General features: G+C 43.2%; 1 protein-coding gene across 1 annotated transcript; it reads left to right on the forward strand.

Moving 5' to 3' along the window:
• Window positions 1-553: 553 nt before the first annotated feature.
• LOC308304345 (importin-7-like) lies at window positions 554-3,634 on the forward strand (the record flags this gene model as incomplete). The annotated part of the gene is made up of 1 exon (XM_080748931.1): window positions 554-3,634. The coding sequence occupies one exon, from the start codon at window positions 554-556 to the stop codon at window positions 3,632-3,634; it is 3,081 nt and encodes a 1,026-aa protein (XP_080605057.1).
• Window positions 3,635-27,266: the final 23,632 nt, after the last annotated feature.

Raw genomic sequence — 27,266 nt, forward strand, 5'->3', positions numbered from 1 at the left:
CAACAGATACAACATAACTGACTAGGCATGTGTTCCGTTGGGCATTGCACTTCATCAGTCAATCAATCAATCAATCAATCAATCAATCAGAATTATTGGGGTTATTGGGGTATATACAATCGATCAGTGAGTTCATTTTTAGTACACAGTAGCATTGGCTGGGTTTCTCTCTCTCACTGATCAAGCTCTCCACCTCTCTCCCATCTCGCTTTTCTCACCATCCCTCTACACCCCCCCCCCCCCCCCCCCCCCCTCCCTGGTCTTTACATTGCGTCGATCAGCTTGTTGAGGTTCAGAGCCCACATTGTCCAGGTGTGGTGGTAAAATAGGCCATCTCCATCTCCCCCTCTTGCTCTTTCTGATTGAGTTCCGGTCTGACATCGTTGACAACAGAAACCGTTGCCCTACCAACGCCAATTTGTGCAGAGGCAGGGCATGGTCTGTGATATATAAGGTGTCCATTTATAGATTTCACACCAGTAGTAACACCTTGAATTAGAAGGAGTTAATTCTACACAACTGAAATATTAGTTCTGAGCCAGAGTTTTTTGCAATGAATTTTGAGTCTCTAATCCAGGCCCTTCATGGGACCATGGATCCTAACCTGCGTGAGGCTGCAGAGAGACAGCTGAGTGAGGGTCATGTCGAGCCAAACTTTGTGTCCACGCTACTGCAAGTCACCATCTCTGACCGGCTGGACAATCCTGTCAAACAAGCCGGTGTGATTTACCTCAAGAACATGATAACCAAGCACTGGAGCGAGGGAGAAGTGTCGGGCACGGAGACGAGCAGCAGTATCCCGGAGGCGGACAAGCAGTTCATTCGAGACCACATCGTGCAGGCCGTCATCCTTTCACCCGAGTGCATCGGGGTCCAGCTGACAACATGCATCCACCATATGATCAAGCACGACTATCCAGGGAAGTGGACAAACCTTGTGGGGAAGATAGGCCTCCATCTGCAGTCGAACAACAGAGCAGAGTGGCTGGGCATTTTGCTCTGCCTCTACCAGCTGGTCAAGAACTATGAATATAAGAAACCAGATGAGCGCAAACCCTTGGTGTCAGCCATGAGCATCTTTATGCCTATGTTGAAGGAACGCTTCATCCAGTTACTGCCTGACGCGTCCAGTGACTCTGTTCTGGTGCAGAAACAGATCCTCAAGATAATCCATGCCCTGTTCCAGAACAATCTCCCCTTGGAGCTCATCAACAGACAGAACCTGCCAGAATGGATGCAGATCCTGAAGACTGTAGTGGGCAGAGACGTGCCTCCAGAGACTTTGCAGACGGATGAGGATGAGAGGGCTGATCTGCCCTGGTGGAAGTGCAAGAAGTGGGCCCTTCGCATCTTAGGCCGGCTGTTTGAGAGATATGGCAACCCAAATAGTGCAGCCAAAGAATATGTCAACTTCGCAGACCTTTTCCTCAAACAATATGCAGTGGGTGCACAACATGTGCTACTGAACGTTTTATATCAGTACAAGCAGAAGCAATATGTGTCCCCCATAGTGCTCCAACTGACTCTCAACTATATCAACCACAGCATTACACATGCCATTACCTGGAAGAACCTGAAGCAACATATCCAGGGCATCATTCAGGACATCGTTTTCCCATTGATGTGTCACTCGGACAGTGACGAGAAACTGTGGCAGGGAGACCAAAACGAGTACATCCGCATTAAGTTTTCAGAGTTTGAGGACGTTATCACCCCCTCCTCAGCAGCACAGACCCTCCTCAACACAACCTGCCACAAGAGGAAAGAGGTCCTTCAAAAGACAGTGGGCTTCTGCTCCCAGATCCTCAACAATGCCTCTGACCCCAGGAAAAAGGACGGTGCCCTAAATATGATAGGTTCACTAGGTGACATCCTGCTCAAACAGAAGATTTATAAGGAACAGATGGAGAACCTGTTGAAGAATCACATCTTCCCCCTGTTTGATAGTGAACTGGGATACATGAGAGCTAGGGCCTGCTGGGTTTTGAATTGCTTGAGTGAGGTGAAGTTCACGAATGACCGGAATCTGCAGAGAGCCCTCGAATTGACACGTCTCCGTCTCATCAATGACAACGAAATGCCCGTCAAGGCAGCGGCTGCCTTCGCCCTACAGCTCCTCATCAGCAACAACGAGAAAGCTAAAGAGTACGTCAGCCCCTTCATCCAGCCAGTGATGCAGACACTCCTGGACATTGTCAGGGAAACTGTGAATGATGAGCTCACCACCGTCATACAGAACATGGTCAATGAATACAGCAAGGAAATCATCCCCATCACGGTGGAGATGACGCAGCACTTGGCAATGACATTCAAGCAGATGATTGAAGGGGATGGGGCAGACGAAGAGAAAGCAGTAACAGCTCTTGGAATCCTCACCACCATTGATACATTGCTGGGCGTGTGTGAGGAGCACAAAGAGATCACCCAGCAGCTGGAAAGCATCTGTCTGCAGGTGATTGACACGGTGCTGAAGGACCACCTGGTGGAGTTCTATGGGGAGATCCTGTCTCTGTCCGACAGCCTGACCTTAAAGCAGGTGTCCCCGCAGATGTGGCAGCTCCTTCCCGTGATGTTCAATATCTTCCAGGAGGATGATTTTGACTACATCATAGATATGATGCCTCTCCTTCACAACTATATCACAGTGGATACGGACACTCTCCTGTCTGACACCAAGTACCTTGAGATTATCTTCAACATGTGCAAGAAGGTCCTGACAGGCGATCTTGGTGAAGATCCTGAGTGTCATGCGGCGAAATTGTTGGAGGTGATCATTCTGCAGTGCAAAGGCCGTGGCATCGATCAGGCTGTACCCTTGTTTGTGGCTGTTGCGTTGGAGCGGTTGACGAGGCTGGTGGAGACCAGCGAGTTGAGGACTATGTGCTTACAGGTCGCCATCGCTGCGCTTTATTATAACCCCCCTCTGCTCTTCAACACCCTAGAGAATCTACACTTTCCCAACAACACAGAGCCCATCACTAACCAGTTTATCACTCAGTGGCTCAAGGATATCGATTGCTTCCTTAGCCTGCATGACATGAAGATGAGCGTCCTTGGCCTCTGTACCCTGATCGACCTGGAACAAAGGCCCCAGGCTGTGAACCGGGTGGGCGGCCAGTTGCTGCCTGCAGCTGTCTTGCTCTTTACCGGTCTGAAGAAGGCATACGCCCTCAAAGCCAAGAACGAGAGCGAAGACCATGACGAGGATGACGATGACGAGGACGCTGAGCTGGCCAGCGACGAGGAGGACATTGATGATGTCCGCCTGAAGCAGGCAGGAGACGATGGAGACGATGACGACTACTGGGATGATGATGAGGATTACGAGGAGGAAGCGTTGGATGACTACACTACTCCTGTAGACGATGAAGACAACTTGTCTGTGGACGAGTATCAGATTTTCAAAGCTGTAATGCAGAATGTCCAGACCCGTGACCGAGTGTGGTACCAAACACTCACGCAAGCCCTTGACGAGGAACAGGGCAAACTTCTGCAGGACGTTGGCGTACTTGCAGATCAGAGAAAGGCAGCACATGAATCAAAGATGATTGAGAAGCTTGGTGGCTACAAGTTTGAAGTGCCAGCCGTGCCAACTAATTTCAATTTTGGAGGCAACCCTCCGGCAATGAATTGAGTGATCCCTTCTTTGTATTAGCCTGTGACTAATTGAAGCAAAGTGAAAAGGCTTTTTTGCATTCCCTCAAGTAATGGCTCCGGAACTGGTTCTTCTCATTCTTTGTCACTAAATGCACAACTCTAGAAAAAAATATGTTCTGAACAACATCCTCTGAAGTCCAGTGTGGTGGGATACCATGATGGAAACTCTTTTACGGTTGGATTCAGTGCCGGATGAACACTTTTTGGCATCTGTGGCTACCATCAGGTGCGGGATTCTGCCCGGCACTGATTTAGTACTATTTCAGTGGCCCCCCACGTTTTTGGCCGGGTGTCCCTGAGTTTGGTGCCCCCTAAAGCCTGTGCATTAAGCCCCAGCCTGGTTGGGTTTATCTGGAGCTAATATCTCTAACTGTTTGCCATATTTGTGCAACATACTGTAGTGCCTACCACCCTTTTTTTTGCACGACCGATGTCACATTCTGGCCACATGAAATCTGATATCCACATTGGAGCCACACCATCCCCATGTGGATCTCAAGATCAACATGATTCATTTTTTCACCCCAATGAAAAGAAAATAGGGGCTTAACACTTTTCAAATTAATAAGGGGATTAAATATTCAATCCATCTCACCGTCTAGGCCAAATCACCATGTTAATATTACTATATACCTCCGGCTGTAGGTGTTTTTTTTTCCCCCTGCATTGGCACATATGTTATGTACATTCAGTTAGGATATTTTATTTTCAAGTAGCCTTGCAAAAACAATTTGTAAGGTCTCAACAACTGTATTCATATAGTATATATTCTTATGTAATGTAACATTGGATACTTCAGTGGGGTCTCACGATGAGGTCCACCAAAACGAGAAACAGTTAAGAACTTGTGTCCTATTGTGTCCCATTTGTAGATCTTTTCTTATATGTAGATAAGTCCATCGCCAAATATGTATCATTTGGGGTTCCTTGACATGAAAATGTTTGAGAACCACTCAGCACTATATGCGTGATCTCTAAATGAATGACTAGCAGTTTCATATTGTTCAGATCGCATGGCCTCCTGTGTCAGACTGTTTTTTTTGTTTTAGTTTTTTGTTTGTTTTTTGTTTTAGTCTACTAAGACTATTTAAAAACAATGTTTTTGTCTGTAATGTTATTTGCAAATGATTTCTCCTGTATCGGCACAATCTAGTTGGTTACAGATGAATATGCAAGATTACTTGCAAACCTTGCAAACCTCTGAAACATGGTAACATGTCCTTGGTTCGAACTCCCTTTGGTCCGACCACCTAAACCTAACCTTAACCCTAACCCTATCCTCAGTAAAACTATGCCTAAACCTAACCTTAACCCTAACCTCAGTAAAATTATCGCTGGTGAGTAGCTAACCTGCCGACGCTGGTGAGTAGCTAACCTGACGACGGTGTTCGGACCAATGGGAGTTCGAGCCATGGGGCAGTCCCCCTGAAACATTCTAAATTTGAAGAATACAATTTGTTTGTAAGCACTGAAGGTATAGGACAGATAGATGCTTCATTGAAACATGTACAGTTTGACAGTATTGTGAAGGTCTCAAGCTTTGAGGGTGGGGTGGGGTATGCATGAACCATCAATAACAGGGGTGCCCACACTTCTTGGACTTGAGAGCTACTTTTAAAAAGACCAGCTCAACATTATCTACCCACCAAATGTTTAGAGCCTGATGGGGCTTAATAGCGGCACTAGAGTACAACACACACTTAAATACAGTAGTTGGGGAAAAATAGGGAAATAGTAGGGGAAAAGTCTTCATCCCATTCTGTATGGAAGTGGTAGGTTTCAGGTTCTTTGTAATGCTACTGACTCTTGAAAACAAAGCATTGCATTGCATGCCAGTACTACTTTAGAAACCGTGAAGGGAGCTGACAGGCATTTCTTGATGTCAATCAATCAAGTCGCCTTAAGTCAAGTGACAGATGCCAAAAAGAGGGGTTTTGTGATTATTGTTTATAAATATATGTTTTTTATATTTTAATTATAGGTATTTGTTAGGAGCATATCATGTGGTCTACCTAGACATCCTTTGTGATAGACTGTAGAGATGGGATTTATGGTTCTTTGAAGTGAGCCGGATCTCTGGGATCCGTTCCTTTCAAAGAGCCGTTCAAAAGACTGGCTCATTCTAGTTACCATAGTTAAGCCCTTTGCACACAGGACAGTTGCGTTTTTTTCGTTTGCGGCATGAATAAAACGCATTGGATTTGGTGTGCAAGGCTGTGCGGAATCGGCGCTGCGGATCCAAAAAGGAGTCATAAAAGGAGTGATGAGTTTTTTACCGAACTGGTTTCGATCGAGAAAAAAACGCACGGCGGCAGCCACTCGTCGCACGGCTAATTCGGAGCCGGTGTGCATGAGGTCATAGAGAATCATTGTTTTCTTTTCAAAAGATTATATTGTCCGTTTTATCCGTGCGGTTAAACGCGCCTGTGTGCAAAGGTCTTTACTCTGTAGATTTTGATTATAATTACAAATTCACTTCAACCCTATACATTTCAGCCATATTTGTAGGCTACATTTCCGCCATTTGAAAATAGCCGATCTACAAGCTCACAATGTGTCGCGTTGCGACGCATTGTGAGCTTGTAGATCTGCTATTTTCAAATTATTTTTCTACATTTTCTACATTGGAAAAAACTGTGAAATGAGGACATTCTGCATAATGACTATTTTCTAATATTGGTATTTTAAGTGCATTTTGATACAGATACTTTTGTACTTTTACTCAAGTACATTTTAATTCCAAACTTCTACTTGTGGCAGAGTATTTCCACGTTGCAGTATTGATACTTTTACATAAGTAAAGAAACTGAGTACTTGTCCCATGTCTGTTCATTAGAAAGGAACGGCTCCCTACTGCGAACCGGATCCCATCGTTCATTTCAAAGAGCCGTTCAAAAGACTCGATTCGTTCGCGAACGTCCCATCTCTAATCTACTGGTAGATCACGATGTACCTTTTGGGAACCCCTACATCATTATAGGCGGAGATCTCTGATTGTCGTTAATTCTATAACATACCGACAATAAGAGATGTCCGCCTATAACGATAGGCTACATCTGGTGAAATATAAAATGAGGGGGCTGGAGCCCGGACCGCTGGCCTAGCAGTTTGGGCACCTATAAGGCTCCAATGTAGCCTAGTATTGCATAGCGTGTTCGAATCCCGTTCCTGGCAACGATCTTTACCTTATGTCTATCCCCATCTCTCTCCCTCCCTTTTTAAAAAAAGAAAAGAAAATTACTTGGATGCTGGAGAAAAGCAGCAGTAATACCTACGCTCGCTGCTTTGAAAACCAATCCCGACACGATATGCGGTGGAAATAATGTGTTTTCGCCTTTGAACTGTCTATGGCGGAACTCACTATATAAATAATGAGGATAACATAGTGTTCTCGCCTTTCAGGCGAGCCCTCAATTAGAGATCTCTGCCTACTGACACTATATATCTTACAATAAATGCAACAAATCTCTGTGAGTATGTGCCCCGCATATCTCATGTGCAGTAAGTGCAGTACCCGTTCCTTACCAGCTCGGACATACGCCGTTTATGCCCGTTCTGATTTACTATGGGCATAGGCGGCCCCTCTCGTGGCCCTTATCTATGCCTTGATATTATGACGTCACCCTTTGCCCCTCTCTGATTGGTTAAGGACATAGACGGCCCCTCTAGTAGCGCACCTTGTAATTTATGTCAGGGCGCTTTTGTTGATAGTGACGTCACCAAGAATGCCGATCCATGATTGGCTGAGGGTGACGGACAGAAGGACAGACGGACATTTCGTTGTTTAATATGGCCTGTTTCAGAACCCTGAGAATGGCAAGGCTGCACATCATCACTAACATGAGTCATGACAAATAGCCATTTACCCAAATTAACATCATACCATCTATCTATAAATGCGAGAAGTCTCTGCGTGTCTGCGTGTATGTAATCCGCGTATCTCGAGAACCGTTCGTCCCACCGGCTTCAGATTCGGCACGCGCGTTCCCCGCCGCGGCGCGGAGTGCAGTGCCGGGTCTCGACCCGACCCGCCGCGCGGTTTTCCCGAACCGGCGCGAAACGTTCGGAATCTCCTTATGCGGGGTTGATTGTTGACATCAGGCTGTTCCGGAGGAAATCGGCGAAAGCTCTGACTCATTGTGACATCACTTCATAAAAGGCTCTGACATCACGTACGCCACATGAGTCAACAAAAAATCTCTGTGAGTGTGTGTGTATGTATGTATGTAATCCGCGTATCTCGAGAACCGTTCGTCCCACGGGCACGCGCGTTCTCCATATATGGGCATAAACAGATACAGATATCTCCATATATGGACATAAATGGACAGAGGCAAACAGATGGTCAAAGATCTCCATATATGGGCATAAAATGGACGCAGACAGACAGATACAGATATCTCCATATATGGGCATAAATGGACACAGGCAAACAGATGTTCAAAACGGGTCCTATGACAACAGGTATAATGAGGTTTGCATTAAAGGGGGAACCGGCACTGTGTCTGCAACACAGTTGGAAGCACAGACAGATACTCCATATATGGGCATAAAATGGACGCAGATACATCACGTACGCCACATGAGTCAACAAAAAATCTCTGTGAGTGTGTATGTATGTATGTAATCCGCGTATCTCGAGAACCGTAGTGCCTACTAATTAGGTTACCATATGATATTAGTACATATGTATGTGTGTATATTTGTTCCATTTCACTTAGTGCTCCTCTACAGAGAACATGTACTGTAAGTAGAGTAATGTTGGTGTCTTTGTAGGTGTTGGAGTTTGAATCCCATGAGAACCAGGATGCTGTTGAGACTCTTCCTCGTTGCCTCTCTGCTAGTATGCTGTGAGTATTCAGAATATTCAAATATACAGTAGAAACGCTTACACACACACACGCGCGCACACACGCACGCACGCACACATGCATGCACGGCGCACGCACTCACGCATGCACGCATGTGCTCACGCTCACACACAGACAGGATCCACCCATAATTCCGACGGGCCATTGGTCCAACCAGGTTAGCATTTCACCAGGTTAGCATTCATCAGCGTTAGTTAAGGTTAGGGTTAAGGTTAGGTTTAGGTGGTCGTAACATCGTCCCGTCTGCATATTGACACGGACCCCTCACAGGCATGCATACACACACATACTCACATGTGTGCACACAACACAATCATGTACCATTCAATATGGGATGCTAATAGGAACAATAATGTATGAATAGTATGTGGCCCTCGAGGTATTCCATAAAATGAGCCTTATTAGGAAATAGTAAACTCCTGTAAACACAGACCTCAGCGGGCCCAGGGCCTAGCGCTCTTACTGGAGTGACTAAACTGTATGATTGAATGTTTCACGCAACATTAGATTAATTGTGTCCGACCCCAAAAGCTTGAGGCACCGTGATTCCAAAGGTCTGTTGAGCAACATGGAAATGAGACAGCCATCGTGCTCAACAACAGATTAAAGGACTGTTGTCAGTTCTCAGCAATGGTGGAAAACGTGTTTAACTTACTAAGTAAAAGTGTCAATACGGCAATGTAGAAATACGGTAACAACAGTCAGGAATTCAACATTTACTTGAGTAAGAGTACAAAAGTGCTGGTATCAAAAAGTACTTAAAGTACCAAAATTACTTATTACGCAGAATGTCCCACTTCACAAGTTTTCAAATGAATCAAATGTATACAAATATTTTGAAAATAGCAAATCGTCTATTTTCAAATAGATGAAAAGTAGCGGTAGGGTTGAAGTGTTTAATGTATGTTTTGAAATAATAATAATAATAATTGTAGTTGAGTAAAAGTATAATATTTGCCTTGGAGATGTAGTGGATGGAGTAGAAGTAAAAGAACCGAAATTTGGAAATACCGTACTCCAGTAAAGTAAAAGATTACACGTTTTGGTGACAAACGGGATTCCTCTGGTATTTTATGCCCATATATGGAGATCTCTGTCTGTCGAACCAGCCACTGGTTAGACTGACATGTATAGGCATTGACAGATATGGACTTAATATTGATGACATCAGGGATCTCCATATATGGGCATAAAAGGGATTCTGTTTGTGTGGTTCCCCTGACAGTGATGTGATGATCACAGTGATGTCAGAACGTGAAGTCAGAGCGTCAAACCAAGCGTTACACGGACCTTACACAGAGACAAGATGTGCCAGTTCTCATACTAAACCGCGACCTGCGGTCGCAATAACGTGATTTGATAACTGACAGTGAAATGTGAGAGGGTTAAAGGGTTATTTATTTATGCCATGGTTGAAACTTCACAAGCCTAATTAAGTTCTTTTAGTTTTTCACATGAAATTACTCATTAGCAGTTGTTTAGCTGATGCTTTCAAATGCCCACGAACCCATTAGCCTTTCTACTTTACCACGATAGGAATATGTTTCTCTGTGTGTGTGTGTGTGTGTGTTTGTGTTTGTGCGTGCGTGCGTGCGTGCGTGCGTGCGTCATTCTTTTGCCGTCTTCTTTCACCTCACCTCATCTCCTGTTTCCCCCCCATTAAGACCTTGCGTTAAGTTGTGCTCTGGAAAATGACAAGAAACGGGGACGGCCTCAGTCTCAAAGCCGAGTGAAGACAGCTGACGGGGCCGTCAATGACGTGAAGATGAATCACACGGCGGGGAATTACAAGAGAACTAAGCCTCTGGTATCGAGCAAGAAGGTCAAAGGAACGGGAAGAAAGAGACCCGGGCTGACGAACAACTCGGGCTGCACCAGACTGGGAGGCATCTGCCAGCCAGACCGGTACATATGCCAAGGTCGCTATCTGAGAGACAAGTGCTCCAAAGCCAAGACACACCAGTGCTGTATGCCAGGTGAAGGACAGATCACACACACACACGTGTGCGCACGCACGCACGCACGCACGCACGCACGCACGCACGCACGCACGCACGCACGCACGCACACGTCAAAATGTGTGCAAATCTTTGAATAGATGTATTTTTAAGCGTCCGTGGCCAAATACATGTCATTTTGGGGGTCCTTCACATGAAAAGGTTTGAGCACCACTGACATAGAAACATAGAAACTGACATAGGTCTACACAAAGATTTGGAGGACCCCCTGTAATAACTCTGAGGACCCCCTAGGGGTCCCGGACCCCCTGTTGAAGACCCCTGATATAGACGCTTGGACAAGTGGACAGCGGTGGATTTGGACCCGCGTCCAAATCCACCGCTTGCGTCGGTGGGAAGCTACTTTACCACTGCGCCAACCAAGCACACCAATGTAATCGTTATTCTCATCAGGTTGGAATATTGCAGAGGTTCAGCTTGGGTGAAAGACAAGTCTTCAGGATGAAGTACTTTGTTTGTTGCTGTTTGCAGAAAGTCATACAAATAGACACACGCACGCCCACACTTTTTAAAATGCTTTGTTTTGGATTGTTATTCACCCCAGGTTTAAATATTGCAGAGGCTCAGGCTGAAGGTCACTGAAGTGCACAACAAGTATTTGTCTTTGGAATAAAGTACTTTGTTTGTTGCTGTGACTATTAATTGCAGAAAGTCACACACACACATGCATGCATGCACGTATGCAGTTGTAACCGTGCTTTGCACAGAGCAAAATGGTGATGTTATGAAGCAGAGGTGTCAATTGGATATGGCAAGGTATGGCAGCTGCCATACCTTGAAAAATGTAGGTACTTCTTAAAATAAATTCATCATGCCTGTTGCTAAGGTATGGCAACATGACTGGTGTCTTGCACACGCGTGAAGGCGTGCGTGCAAGACACCAGTCATGTTGCCATACCTTAGCTTTTGCTGAACTGACACCACTGTTATGATGATGTTGTGCATTGGCGTTGCTCAGTATAATTACAATGGTGTCGTGTGTGTGTGTGTGTGTGTGTGTGTGTGTGTGTGTGTGTGTGTGTGTGTGTGTGTGTGTGTGTGTGTGTGTGTGTGTGTGTGTGTGTGTGTGTGTGTGTGTGTGTGTGTGTGTGTGTGTGTGTGTGTGTGTGTGTGTGTGTGTGTGTGCGCACAGTTGGGGCCTGGAACGTGTTGTGTAGCGGCCACCACAACAACAACAGAGTGAGGGCGTGTGACGCGCACGGCTGTGGGGCGTTCAACTCCAGGAGGTGACCCTGTCTGTCTGTCTGTCTGTCTGTCGTCCCCGGACGCAGCTTCATGCCACTGAACCACCCCCAAAATGACCTTTTTTCTATTGATTACTCATGCCATGGAGACTTGAGTTCAATAATATATGTTTTTGTCGCATTCCTAAGATACATTTTTGATTTCAATAAAGGTATCCCCATTGATTCCAGATGGGGACCCAAATGCATTTGGGTTCCCATCCATAATCAATGGGGACAAATTACTATATGATCAATTTTTTGTCTTAGGAATGTGACAAATACAACACAATATTATTGTCTCCATGGCATGTGTAATCATTAGAAAACAAGTCATTTTGAGGGTGAACTACTCCTTTCAGACCCCTTAAAGATTTTCTTCTAAACCCGTTTTTCTGAAAAATGATATGTCGCTGTATTTATCATTGGTGCTCAAACCTTTTCATGTCAATGACTCCCAAAATGACAGATCCATCTAAACAAAAAAGAAGAAAAAAAAAAAACATAGATGCCATAGCACTCTAAATCATGACTGACTTTGGAAACTTCAGGCAACTCTGACTTCAGAAGGTTGACATTTACATTTCTTGGTGTCGTCTAATATTGTAATACTTTGAAATATGGACTTTTGATATTCATGAGCTGTATGCCATAAAAATTCTAAATCTTAACAAAAAAAGGTTTGGAGTAATTCACTGAATGTGCAATATATTTAGAATATATGAAAGTTTCAAGAAATATATGAAAGTTTCAAGAAGCGCCCCAGCCTGTGTCTTCCGTGAGGAAGAAGCCCAACAAATCCACGGTGAGGCCTTTAGGAGGGCCATTCAACTGCAGCAGCTGAATGGAATGTTTGGATTGGGGTCTGGTGCAACGCACAGGTTCTGAACCTGGTGAGAGCAGGAGAGGACCTGGTGAGACGTAGGAGGAGCCCGGCCAGGAGTCAACCCATAGAGCCTAGTTCTTCCACGCGCCAGAATAGTACCCCCAATCCCGGCAGAGTAGTTCCGGTGCAGCACATTGAGTGACCCTGTCTTTCCCTAATAGGACTGATCGTGGATAGCTACTGGGACGTAAGTCGGGACTTGTTCAACCCCGGCTGGGTCACCTGGGCGAGGGTGTATGATGTTGCGAGACCCGAAACACCCGTCGACCCCAGGCTACATCACTGATGATACGTCCCAGTTGCATCCTTGTGATGTTTTTTTTTTCATTATTAGTTCTATTTATAGTGGCTCATAGGAATAGACTATGTGACAACCAGGAATAGTTTGGTGACCACCGGAGACTCGGTTGACGGCCGGAATTTAGACGGCACCCGGGAGCAGGTTGGGTTAGCGCCCCAGCCTGTGTCTTCCGTGAGGAAGAAGCCCAACAAATCCACGGTGAGGCCTTTAGGAGGGCCATTCAACTGCAGCAGCTGAATGGAATGTTTGGATTGGGGTCTGGTGCAACGCACAGGTTCTGAACCTGGTGAGAGCAGGAGAGGACCTGGTGAGACGTAGGAGGAGCCCGGCCAGGAGTCAACCCATAGAGCCTAGTTCTTCCACGCGCCAGAATAGTACCCCCAATCCCGGCAGAGTAGTTCCGGTGCAGCACATTGAGTGACCCTGTCTGTCCCTAATAGGACTGATCGTGGATAGCTACTGGGACGTAAGTCGGGACTTGATCAACCCCGGCTGGGTCACCTGGGCGAGGGTGTATGATGTTGCGAGACCCGAAACACCCGTCGACCACAGGCTACATCACTGATGATACGTCCCAGTTGCATCCTTGTGATGTTTTTTTTTTCACTTTTTCACAGTATTCAATCTTTTTAGATGGATCTGTGTATGTATTTGGCTAAGGACCACATCTCAAAATATATATACTGTATAGTAGCCCGGGCGTTTAATACACAAAATCAGAACAATATAACGCAATAAAAATAATAACACATTTCAATAGTGCTTGTTTTTGCACCACAAAACCTCACTGGATGAGTTTCAGGCATACCGCAAATCTTTGCAATTAAAAAAAAATAGCAGATCTACAAGCTCATAGAGCGGAACGAAATGACGCGCTGTGATCGAGTTTGTATATTTGTTTTTGAATATCCATAGTATAAAATATGGTTAAAAATTGTAATGCAAAACGATGTAAAATGACACAGGTTTTTAACTGGTTAAGGGACCAATAAACCTATATTTCACCTATCTTCATGTAATTGTGGTTATCATTATAAGACAGCACCGCATTTCTGCCTCTCTCTGTGCGTGTCTCTCCTGTAACAGTGGAGAAGAGCTCCACAAGGCGGTGGACGTGGTGTGTGATGACTACGGGGTCGTCAACGCCCCGTTCTCAGGCTCGCTGGCAGGTCTGGTGGGTCGTTTGGGGACCGACGGCACCATGCAGTACGACGGGGTCAAACTCCTCGATCATGGTAGGAACAATACACTCACACTAGCTCTGGTCCCTGGCGTTAGAAGAAAACAAACAATATTATTGAACTCAAGTCTCCATGGTGTAAGTAGTCAATAGAAAAAAAATCATTTTGGGATTGAACTCCTCCTTTAAGGCCAGCCTTCCGGTTACCAGACAAAACATCATGCAACACATTTGCACTGTGAGACAAGTTCTCATGTACCTAGAATAGATCTTTTCTGACAACCATACATTATTATTGCAATTTATGCAACTACCTTTTTTCCCCCCCGTAATTCATTATAGTCCTTTCTTTCCTATGGGAACCTCCATGAAATCTGCATGTGTTTGCCAAACTCCTCCCTCCATTACTCTCCCATACGTGTGATTTGCTTGAACAACAATTTAACCTTTGCTATGGATTTGGCAGAGCACATAATGCACTGTGTGCCAGGAAACGTGTTGCAGTAGGCCACTATATGTTAATAATACAATGTTTTATTGATGGAGCACTTTTCAGGGTTTACTCAAATGCACTTTACATGAATAAAAAATGATCGTTTCAATTCATCCATAAAATAAAATGCATTTCCTTGTGTTGAACACTACAGGGAATGTTGCAGAACTATAATAGACATCACACGAAACTATGTGGAAACGAGGCGTAAACTAAGCAATTAATTCACCGGAAAATATTCTTCTTTTCTTTTTTTTTTAACTGTTGTTTATGCCGCGAGTAGCCGACATTCCAGTGTTGATTATGGCTGCAAATTTTGATTTAGTTAGTCATGGTCTTTTGAATCAAATTCCATTTAGTTTTAGTGTTATTCTACTACAGTCGATTGTGTCTACTAAAATGTATTTTGGCAGTCCTTGAAAATAGCTGATCTACAAGCTCATGTGAGCAGTCTAGTCTTTATTTGTTGACAACATTGTCAATATATTTAAACTTTAGTTTTAGTTTTTATTCAGTTTTCGTCAGTGAAAAAGGGTAGTCAACGACCATTTTGTGTCATAGTTTTAGTAGATGACACTATTACAGTACATTCACACGACACACATACAGTATAACACAGCGATAGAGCAACATAACCCCCTCCCATGCTACATTATGTTTGGGAAAGAAACACTGAATGAATAGCATTGTTGGCAAGGGTGAGGTTTAGGGTTTCCACTGTAGAGGTGGTTAGGACAGGGGTCTTCAACAGGGGGTCCGGGACCCCTAGGGAGTCCTCAGAGTTACTACATGCATGGGGGCCGCCAAAATATGTGTGTCATAGGATCATTATTTTAAATAAATAACTTGAACCCTCGCATCCCTATTCTGAGGAGAATTTTAGCCAAAAATAGCAGATCTGCAAGCTCTCAACGCCTCGCGAGAGCATGTAGATCGGCTATTTTTGGCATATAGGTTTGGTGTAGAGGTTAAGTGGTTAAATGTCTGAAAAAACACATTAGCACAAATCCAACATAGACTGATGACAGTGCTGTCAAACAAGTCTACAGTAGGGATGGGACGATGCGCGATATTATCGTTTATCGTGATCAAAAACACTCACTAATAATAAATTATGGATCTCTAAATCCATAGTTAAAATAAGACAAAGAGCCAAAGGACTATATTTCTTTAGATTGCTGTATTCTTGAGAGAGCAGACAAAGAAGACAAAACAGTGCGCATATCATCCTAGTGGTATGCTTGATAATCTCTCCCCACCCTAACGGCAGGACAGAGGATTCTCTCTCCCCTCCAAGATGGAGGAAAACATGTATATAAAGACATACAGTTTATGACAGTAAGAAGCGTGGAACTTATTCATTCGTTCCCATATCATAACAAGGAAGTAACAGGAAGAAAGTGACACGTAGTGTTGGTAATTTTCCACCACTCGTGACTTATATCATAGTATCACAGTATATCAAAACATGATTCTATTCAGGGCATTCAAAGTTATTATGACCTTTAATCAGTTTGCCTGAACCTACAGTATGCGACCAAAATGTGGTCTCTTATACTGTGAGTTCAGTTCATAATAATATCTTATATGGTCATATGAGCTTCATACACCAATAACATAATTATGTATCATAATTTATCCTAACAATCTATCCTTTTAATTTTTGTATGAGGTTCATATGACCTCCATATTAAACATTTTATCAGGGTAATAATAATAATAATATCATGAAGACTTTAATAATATTTATAAATTCAAATTTTCAAAAAGGAACTGTAATAAATCCTTAAAGTTAAAGAAACTTCACACATCATTTCATCGTTTTTTACAGATGAATGAAGACAGAATTAAAATTGAATAAACAGATAAAAATAAAGAATGAAAAATGAAAACCTGTAATAAAAGATTAATTAAAAAAAAGTCCATAAGTCCAGTGATCGGATGACGATGACGACGATGATGACGGGGACGATGATGACGGTGGTGGGGCAGTGGAGAGACGGCGGTGAGGACATGCAGAAGCTGTGGGTTCTTCTGGGTCTTAGATTGCGTCTTCTTTCAGGTGTTTCCTACGGGGGACGAAACCTGGCCAGTTTACTGTTTCCAAAACAATTTAGTTCAGAACTTCAGGTAGCGTTTGTACTACATGGCTGTATTTCAACAGTGCAACAGAAACTCACCGACCAGGCACCATTTTACTGGTGCCGCTGCGGTGGATTGGCTCGTGCACTGGTCTGGCCGGGCCTCAGGTCGTGGTTCGTCTGCACCCCATCAGTCAGGTGGTTTTCGATGATGACCCGATTCTCCTTCCCCACACTCTGCATTCCTCTCTCCGTCCAGTCTCAAGCCCATGTAAACAGAAATATTTCAAATTAAGTTTCAAATAAATCTTAAATCAATGAAAAACCAAATTAAATAAATTAAAATCAAATCAAAATTAAAATATATTAAACAATTAAAATATATTAAACACTCCCCTTCTTGTTACAACTTATAGTTGTGACATAAAAGTTAAATCAAATAATTTAAATTGTTTAAATCTTTAATTCATGCACTACAGTACAGTACAGTAGCAGCTTGGGCACAGGGGAGTCAGTGATAAGTAATACGCCCTAGGGGCGAGAAGCGACCTTGTGTCCTTCTCAACAATGGAGTCTAATTTGGTTGTTATGGTAACCAGGGACGTAACGTTCCAAAACAGAGATTTCTGGGTAATGAAGTCTTAACAGTAAAAGAACAGGGCAATTAAACAAAATACCATAGACAGTAAACAATCAGAATGTTTACGAAAAATAGGAGAAAGGAAAGTCTAAACAGGGACATGTTCCCAAAACAATTCTCTCACACACAGACCATCTGACCTTGACAGATCCAGGTGGTTTCTCAGACAGGCACATACGCACACACCTCAAAAGGCATGAATCACAGTCACACGCACGCTCACGCACGCACTCAGGGAGTGAAAGAGATAAGGGTCAGAGCGACATTTACGCACACACAGGCGCTTGCCCGCACTCACACATACAGTGGGCACACACGTTGACGAAGAGAGAGGTGGGGGTTGAGCTCACACATTCCACCTCAAACCCACGCACGCACATGCATGCACGCACACACATACAGTAGCCTACGGCAAACTCATTCTCACAGAGAACTCATCAAATAAATGAAATTATACTATAATACACACCCAGAAGCCTCTGGAGGTTTTAAATCTTAACGTTACAACATATTATATTAATTTAGGCTAGTTCCTGACTCCCCTGCCTGCATCGCGACTGCAGCAAGGGAGTGAGGGACAGATAGAGTAAACAGGAATTATCGATACTGTAAACGACCCATAGTCCTATGGATGGCTCTAAAGTCTTAAAGTTACAACAGTTTAAATTAATTTAGGCATCAATAATTTTAGTTAGTTCTTTTAAATCTTAACTTTAATTTCTCAGAGACATTTTAAAATGTCTTAAAAGCATTTAATATTACAGAAAACAGAACTGGTCAGTAACATAGTCAAAGATAAAATATTTGTTTCTCAATTTCCAATGGCTGGGCCAAGCCATGAAAGTGAGAGACCTAAATAAACACAGTATTATCGGTACATAAACAGATAACAAATAATGACAAAACACTCCGCAAATTGATCTAACAGACACTGACTCGCGGAGGACAAAAACATCAAGCTGATTTAAAAAACGCACGCTTGGAACAATTAAACTATAACCAACAGGCAGACTAACAGCACACGCCCTAGGTTAAAGCCAAACAAATAATGACAACAAGTTGAACAACAACTTGTGGAAGACGACGACCGTACCGAAAAAGTTAAAGTCTGAAAATCAGTATTGTCTCTGCCTCATCACAATGAGAGAGCGAGAGCACGAACCAGAAATAGTTAAAAATAGATTAAAGGTGTTGTACATACACCCTGAAACAAAGATGAAACAAAGAGTTTTACGACCATCTGTATCTAGTAGATAAGGATTAATTTACGACGCGTGTCAAACCAAAACATTATTAGGAGCTATCGGACTCCTCCAACGGAGAGAGAACATAATTCACAAATCATATTAATTATCATTACATTAACATCGTTAATTCAAAATTCAACAGACACGACACGTTACGGGGACTTAGTAAATATGTACTTATCTTAATCACTTAGGAATTTGCCGATGCGTGGAAATCCCAAAGCAGCCGGACACGGGGAGCGTCGGTGGAATATCCAGCCTTTCGTCACGGTCCGGTGCTGATGGATGTCCACGCGGTTCCACATTAATCCAAAACTCATAACACTGTTGTCAAATAAAATTCCTTTGTCTGAAAATACAACAATGTAGAGATAAATTCCAATTTTGGCTGGTTCCAGATACGTGTTGAACATTGTTCCACCGGGGGAGAGAAAGTGAACTTTAAATGGCTAACAGCCTGAACACTTTATCCGTCCCTCAGTCGGCCAATGTTACAAACAGTATCCTCGCTCGATGAGGACCAATTAATAATAAATTATGGATCTCTAAATCCATAGTTAAAATAAGACAAAGAGCCAAAGGACTATATTTCTTTAGATTGCTGTATTCTTGAGAGAGCAGACAAAGAAGACAAAACAGTGCGCATATCATCCTAGTGGTATGCTCGATAATCTCTCCCCACCCTAACGGCAGGACAGAGGATTCTCTCTCCCCTCCAAGATGGAGGAAAACATGTATATAAAGACATACAGTTTATGACAGTAAGAAGCGTGGAACTTATTCATTCGTTCCCATATCATAACAAGGAAGTAACAGGAAGAAAGTGACACGTAGTGTTGGTAATTTTCCACCACTCGTGACTTATATCATAGTATCACAGTATATCAAAACATGATTCTATTCAGGGCATTCAAAGTTATTATGACCTTTAATCAGTTTGCCTGAACCTACAGTATGCGACCAAAATGTGGTCTCTTATACTGTGAGTTCAGTTCATAATAATATCTTATATGGTCATATGAGCTTCATACACCAATAACATAATTATGTATCATAATTTATCCTAACACTCACGATAATCATATTGTTGAGATTCAATGTATCGTGAAATCGTCCTCCTCATGCACTGGGATCAATTCACCTTTTATTTGCACAAGCTTCATTGCGACCGTCAGGGAGCAGTTTACTATGAAAACCTCCACCGTCCGTCCGTCCGTCCGTCCGTCCGTCCGTCCGTCCGTCCGTCACACCTTTGTGACCATCAACAAACGTCACACCTTTGTTGATGTTTAAATCGAAGAGTCTTGGTCAAATACTTCTGTTGGTTTCTGCACTGATCATTTATACAATTCAGCTGTGTTTGCTCGTGTCATCATGATGAGGTCATAAATCAGCCATGCCCAAATATAGATTTTACGGGTTTACATGCTTACTCAGTTATTCGTTATGTGAAAGTCCTATGACGTCTATGATATCTGACATCATCATACATACATTCCCTTTTATGCCCATAAATGGAGATCCCCTCTGTAGAACCAGCCACTGACATCACTGTAATGTCAGGGGAACCAAATCCCTTTTATGCCCATATATGGAGATCCCTGTGATGCCAGGGGAACCAAATCCCTTTTATGCCCATATATGGAGATATGGAGATCCCCGTGTTGCCAGGGTAACCAAATCCATTTTATGCCCATATATGGAGATCCCTGTGATGCCAGGGGAACCAAATCCCTTTTACGCCCATATATGGAGATCCCTTATGTCATCAATATTAAGCCCATATCTGTGAATATCTTTGGGTACCAGATGTCTCCATATATGGTTAAATGGTCCGATATACATCACTGGCCAGAAGAAATGGTGCAACCTCGCCCTTTGCTTTTCTCCCTATAGGCATCTTACTGGTAGGTAGTTTAATGAGGAATGCAGTATGGTGGTAGGTAGGTAGTTATGGCCTTTGATGTAAGATTTTCACTTTCTAGGATAACTATATTTGCTATTCCCAGATGATGCCCTTTTAGGGTACCCCTCATGCCCATATATGGAGATCCCCAGGCTTTACTAATTAACATAAGTTTTATGCCCATATATGGAGATCATTGTCCCAATGTCATCAGATATATGGGCATAAATGGACACAGGCAAACTAGATGGGCTGTATGGATATCCAGATGTGTGATGTAAGTGTTTTATTCCAAATGTGGCACCCCACAGACATATTTCCAGAAACAAAATCCCTTTCATGCCCATATATGGAGATTTCTGATGTCATCAATCCCAGGCCCTGTAAAAAACATGGTTGCTATGGTATGAGCAACTTATGTCTCCATATATGGAGATTCAACTTCAATGAGTAACCATGGCAAACTGTCAACTGCCCGTATGTCTTGATAATTGGTAAAACAAACTTTTGGCCTATTTGTGGAGATAAGCGACCAACGGTCGCTTATCTCCCGATTAGGGAGTCTTACTACCAAAACCTCCACAGGCTGTCTGTGGGTCAGTCAGTCTGTCCGTCCGTCCGTCCGTCCGTCCGTCCGTCCGTCCGTCCGTCCGTCACACTTTTGCCCTGCTCATATCTCCACAACCGTTGCCCCCATCCATGCCAAATTTTACACACACACTCCTTGCCTGCCAAACTACAACCTACAAGGACCCCCGGAGCCCCAGGGACCCCCAGGTCCCTGGGGGACCCCCAGATGTAAAAAATGACCAAATGTGCTCACACGTCACACGTCACACTTTTTCCCTGCTTATATCTCCGCACCCGTTGACCCGATCCATGCCAGATTTTACACACACACTCCTTGCCTGCCAAACTACAACCTACAAGGACCCCCGGAGCCCCAGGGGGACCCCCAGATGTAAAAAATGACCAAATGTGCAAAAATGACCAAATGACCACCCCAACGGGGCTGCTCACGGGGAATTCCCGGGGACCACCGACTCCTGGTGCTCCAGAACGGATGCAAAAGTGGTGGCGCCCCCAGTGGAGGACCCCCTGCCACTGCAGCGCACATAAAATAACTCGGGCTAGGAGCGTCCGGGAGAGCCGGGGCCGGTACCAATTCGTCCGCCAAGGCAACGCGGAGACCCCACCCCTCATTTCTCACATGGCCCTATTCTAGCGCCACCTTCAGGCCGATTTTTAAAACACATTTTTGGACACTGCTCCTACAGTTTTTGCCCTAAAATCACGAATATCACTACACAGCATGTCTACACTCATGTCATCAACATGGATCAGGAAGATTTTGGAAAAACACATTTTTGCCCTATTTGTGGAGATAAGCCACCTACGGTCGCTTATCTCCCGATTAGGGAGTCTTACTGGTAATATACGTACTTGATATGCGTGTCTGTGTGCGAGAGCCATTTTTCTTCTCATCCACGCAAAGTGATGAGTAAACATCATTATTCTTCTTACTACCTCTAATTGAACTGCTTTATGGAGAGCACATGTGTTGTCAGCTCCTTTCATCTCCGGGTAAACCATGGGCACAGTTATTTATCACAGCGACACATTACCTCTGCATGATCCCCGCATCAGAGACAACATGTTTATTCATTAGCAGCTTGCACGACTTAATGATATCGCCGGAAACCTCACACCGCGTGTCCCAAACCGTTCATTTTTTTACTATTACTATTTTGAAAAGTAACATAAAATAGTGAAAATTGCTGACGTACAAGCTCACAATACGTCGGATTGTGGCGCATTGTGAGGCTGTAGATTGTCTATTTTCACTACTTAGACAAATGTGGCATTGGAGATAACCTTTTACTGGAGACTTGCGCGCTCTTGACTTCATTTGTGCCTAACTAGACTTGTTTTTGTTACCAGCGGGACGGGAATTGGAGGGGAGTGCAACCGAGATGCTGCTCCCGGTGTTTTGAGCCCACATTTACCCATACTGGAGCCTCACATCTAGAGAGTTCAAATGAGTACGGGTCTGCACACAAGTTCCCATCAAGCCAAATGATGTCATGATGACGTCCTCCGGTGACTCTGGTGATGTTCAGAACTAGGCCAGATCGCAGCCCATATGGGGATGATCTTGACGTCATTACCAGGACGTCATATGGCCTTTTTTTTGGATTATTGTTATTGTTTGTAATGTTGAAATATGAGCATACTGTATAAGGTTATATTGTGTGACATATCTGACTAGTTAAGATATTTATCTGGCCTCGATTGGACCCTCTCTGATTAATCCAGGATGTCCGTTTTCGAGGGCCGGATTTATGTTGGTTGAAATCAGGTGATATTCTAGGCCCGATTTGACTATGGTTTGACTTAATTTGGCCCCATTCGAGACGTCATTGTTTGGTCCAGGTCCTGACCGTGCTTGCTGTTGCTGGGCTTTGTTTGTAGCCGATTAGTGCGTGAGAAAGTACTGACATCATGCTCTGATGTCACTGTGATGTCAGGGGAACCGCTCTACCAGAATGGGTTTGCCGCTCTGACATCACACTCTGGCTTCACTGTGATCTCACACTAACAGAATCCTGTTTATGCCCATATATGGAGATCCCTGTGATGCCAGGGGAACAAATAACTTTTATCCCCATACCGTATATGGAGATCCCTGATGTCCACATCCCTGATGTCCACAACCCTGACAATCACTGTGGCGTGACCTCGCCCCTGAGGCGTCTTACTAGTGATAAGGATATTGATTATTATTATTTATTGATTGATTCTTTATTTCTCAGCAGTGCTCCTGGAAGGAGCTAAGCTGCAACATCTGGCTCTGTCTGGTACGAAGCGTCCCTGAAGCGTGGCCTACATCTGGCTTCATCTTGACACAAAGCACTCAAAGTTCGTTGTACGGCCAGGGTCACATTGGCCAACCTTCGCGGGACGCCTAATGAAATTAACTCATAAATAGCACCGCTCACTTCACACTAGGTGTGATTTCTATTATTATATTATCAGAATATATATTCTCCTGGTCAAATACTGCAAGTTGTGTAAGTTTCCCTAATAGTTAGGATCAATGACTTAAAAGCATATCTTATTTCGGACATTATTGCACTCCTCCGAGGAACACGTAACAATTCAAATCAGTTCAGTCTGTCAAGGAGCAATTTCACACAAGTTTCGCAAGTTCGCCCCACGAAACAAAAGGAGTTGAGCAAATTATTTCTGTTCTTCACTGCAGAGAAGTATAAATCTAGCCCTAGCAGGCATGGCACTTAATTGTGTCTGTTGTCTGTGTCGGTTTTAAAGCAAACCGCTTCAGCCACTGTCTCAATTACATGAACACCTTAACTTTTTAAGGTTGTGAGCTCACTAGCATCCTTTAAAATTGCCCTGAAAAACCACTTACAGGCAGCAGCCGTTCGCAACTGGTAAAAAATGAACCTAGCCCAACCCTACCCTCCCCTGCCCCTTCTTTGTATATATTGTTTGTTTTAGACTTACTGTCTTCTTTTTTGTTTTTCTTTACATATCTACTGCATAGTACTGTGTTCTATTTGTCTGTCATTCAATGTTATATGAGATACTTCAATGGTTTCCAGTGGAAATAAGCTTAGTCTTTTCATGGATCTCCTTTTAGTAGACCTTGTACCAGTGAACTGTACCGTCATGAAACTGTACCTTTTCCTATGCAAACTTCTAATAAAGTCTTCAATCAATCAATCAATGTAGATCTGCTATTTGTATACATTTTGAAAACGTGTGAATTGGGACATTCAGCATAATGAGTACTTACATTTCTTTGTACTCTTAATTCATTTTGAATACCAGATTATTATTTTTATGTAACAGAATATTTCTACATTGTGGAAATGAAATACTTTTCATTTCAAGTAAAACATCTCAGAACAGTTCCCCCACTGCTACAGTACATTATAAATAGTACATTTCTGTCCCTTCCAGTGCACTGCCTGCAGATCTTCAACATCCGTCCGTACCGCTCCGTGGGCCCAGTGTCTCGGGGAGAAGCCCTGGGCTACCTGCTGCCCCTGCAGGAGAGCCTCGCTGGCATCACCTCGCACCTGGAGCTGCGCATGTGCGACGGCTCCGACCCCTCACCGTTCATCTGAATCTGGAGCTGCGGATCGAAGCCGGATGCTGGGAACCTTGTGTGTCCAGAACCATTCTAATTCTATTATTATTATTATTGTGGGCTCGCTGAAAGGCGAGACCAGTATGTTATACCAAATCTTTATAGGTCAAATTTATTCTCCTCAAAAGAATTACCGACAGTACAAAGGCAGGGCCCTTAACCAATGAGGAGCAGCGTTCTTAGTGACATCACCACCAACAAGTGTGACCTGATATAAATAAGAACATGTGGGCTCGAGACCAGTATCAGTATGTTATACCAAAACGTAATAGACCAAGGTTATTCTCCTCAAAAAAATTACAGACAGTGAGGAGAAGCCAAAGCTTAGATGTTTGTGCCCATACATGGTGTTGTTTGTAGGAACAGTATTTCTAGTTATTATTATCATTGAAAATTGTCACAGCATTGAGTGTATTTTACCTGATAAAACAAATTCGATACAAAATGTACTGCCATTGACCAACGCTTAACCACCATCAACAATTGACGGAGATATTCGTCATATCTCCATCAATTGTTTGCTTGTAGGCTCAGGGCCACCGTTTGAAGCATCCTAGGTTGCTAGGAGACCGATCCAACGGAAATAACGTAATCGGGATCGGGATTCTACGTCCGCTCCAATGTTTATTATCTCATGCAGATGCTTTTCCCAGATTGTGTTTTTCTCCGGGCCACTGGCGCAGCGGTCCAGGCACCAATAGCATAGGTTCAGTGTAGCCTGACAGCGTGTTGTGGGTTCGAGTCCCGATCCTGATGGCCTTTGCTGCATGTCACTCCCCATCTCTCTTCCCCATTTCCTGTCAGCCTACTGTATTTCTGTCAATAAAGGCATGCAAGCAAAAAAAAGAAAAGAAAAGGAAAAAAAGCCTTGGTCACAACTTTTTTTGCATCAATTCTGTCAGTTAACAAAGATTACCTCTGTTGGAGATTTCTTTACTCGAACCAAACAGATGTGCTCCTTCCTCTCTTCTTTCTACAGTGAATGAGATTGGTCAGATGTAATGCACAATATGAACCAGAGGATGGTGCTGCATCCCCACAAGATGATTCCATTTAGACCCCCCCTAAAGGAACCCACAAGCATCCCTGGAATCCACTTTGAGAATTATCATTATATCCAGTGGTGGAAAAACGACTAAATGTTATTCATAAGTAAAAGTATCAATACTGCAAAGTAGAAATACTCTGTTACAAGTGAAAGTCTGGAATTCTAAATTTAGTTGAAAGTTTTCAAATAAATTATTAAGATCTTTTGAAAATAGCAGATCTACAAGCTCTAACCTTTGTTACACACCATTTCAGTATTTAAATCAAGTTTCAGATTGTCAATAATGGAACCAAGATATTTGAGTGGTTTCCAAATCCACTGTCTGCCAAGCTGGTTGAGATTGTCTAAAATCAATGCACATAGGGGCCCAGCTCTAGGGGTTCCTCAGAGTTACTATAGGGGGTCCTCCAAATCTTTGAGTGATAGAAACCTTTTTTCGGCTATTTTTGGCAAAGAGCTTTGGTGTAGAGGGGTAAAATGTGAAATTTGGGAAAAAGAGCAGACTTTCAAGTTGTTAAATATCGGAAAACACTGAAATAAATACACTGATGATTGTGCTGTCAAACAATGAAACTATGGAATCTCTGAACAGGTTGTGGGGGTCCCTGCTTCATCTCTCTCTCAACTAAGGGGTCCTTGGCCTGAAAACGTTGAAGACCCCTGCTGTAAATGATTAATTTCTGCTATGGATGAAGCCATGCTTGCTCTTGACTTTCTCCAAGCACTTTACAGCCTGCCCTGAACAGATGTTAAAGCTACAGGTCAAAGTCATTCAGGGCTTTGGGCTTTTAAAGTTTCTTTGGTAGCCTACAGCTATAAAAGTAACCTTGCCATATATCAATAATCTCAATTAAAAGGCAAAAAAAAACATTAATAAAATAATACAACTGCAGTTCATTGTGCAGTTCATTGTATTCACAAGTAACAATTCTATTTACAATTAATGTATTTTTTATATAGGCTACTATTATAAAATACAGTATCTTGAGCAAAATAATACAGTGTGAAATTAGAAGGAGGGTTTTACCCCTCAAATTCAGATAGGCTTACTGTATTTCAGAATAGCCCATGTTTAAAGTGTATTATGGCATTGGGGTGTAAATATTGGAAATGGTAGGCTATTAATAAATAATTTGGTTGCCTAGAGAGCAGTGTTTCTCAAACTTTTACATTTCAAGGTCTCTCTTTATAACTGACAGTGTACAACTGTAGAAATGGTCTTAGTTACAAGTATTTCGGTATTAAATTCACTTAAAGTATTGGCATCAAAATGACTTTTTTTTAAATTAATTACTCACACCATGGAGACTTGAGTTAAATAATATTTTTGTTGTATCTTTCGCATTCCTAAGACAAAAGGTTGATTATAGTAAATGTACCCCCATTGATTCTGGATGGGGACCCGAATGCATTTGGGTCCCTATCAAGAATCTATATTATAGCCTATATATAGTTACTCAAGTCTCCATGGCACGAGTAATTTATAGCAAGTCATTTTGGGGGTGAACTACTCCTTTAAAGGACTTTTTTTTAACAAGGGT

The sequence above is a fragment of the Nannobrachium achirus genome, assembly GCF_963921795.1.
Source record: "Nannobrachium achirus genome assembly, chromosome: 19".
Classification (NCBI taxonomy): domain Eukaryota; kingdom Metazoa; phylum Chordata; class Actinopteri; order Myctophiformes; family Myctophidae; genus Nannobrachium; species Nannobrachium achirus.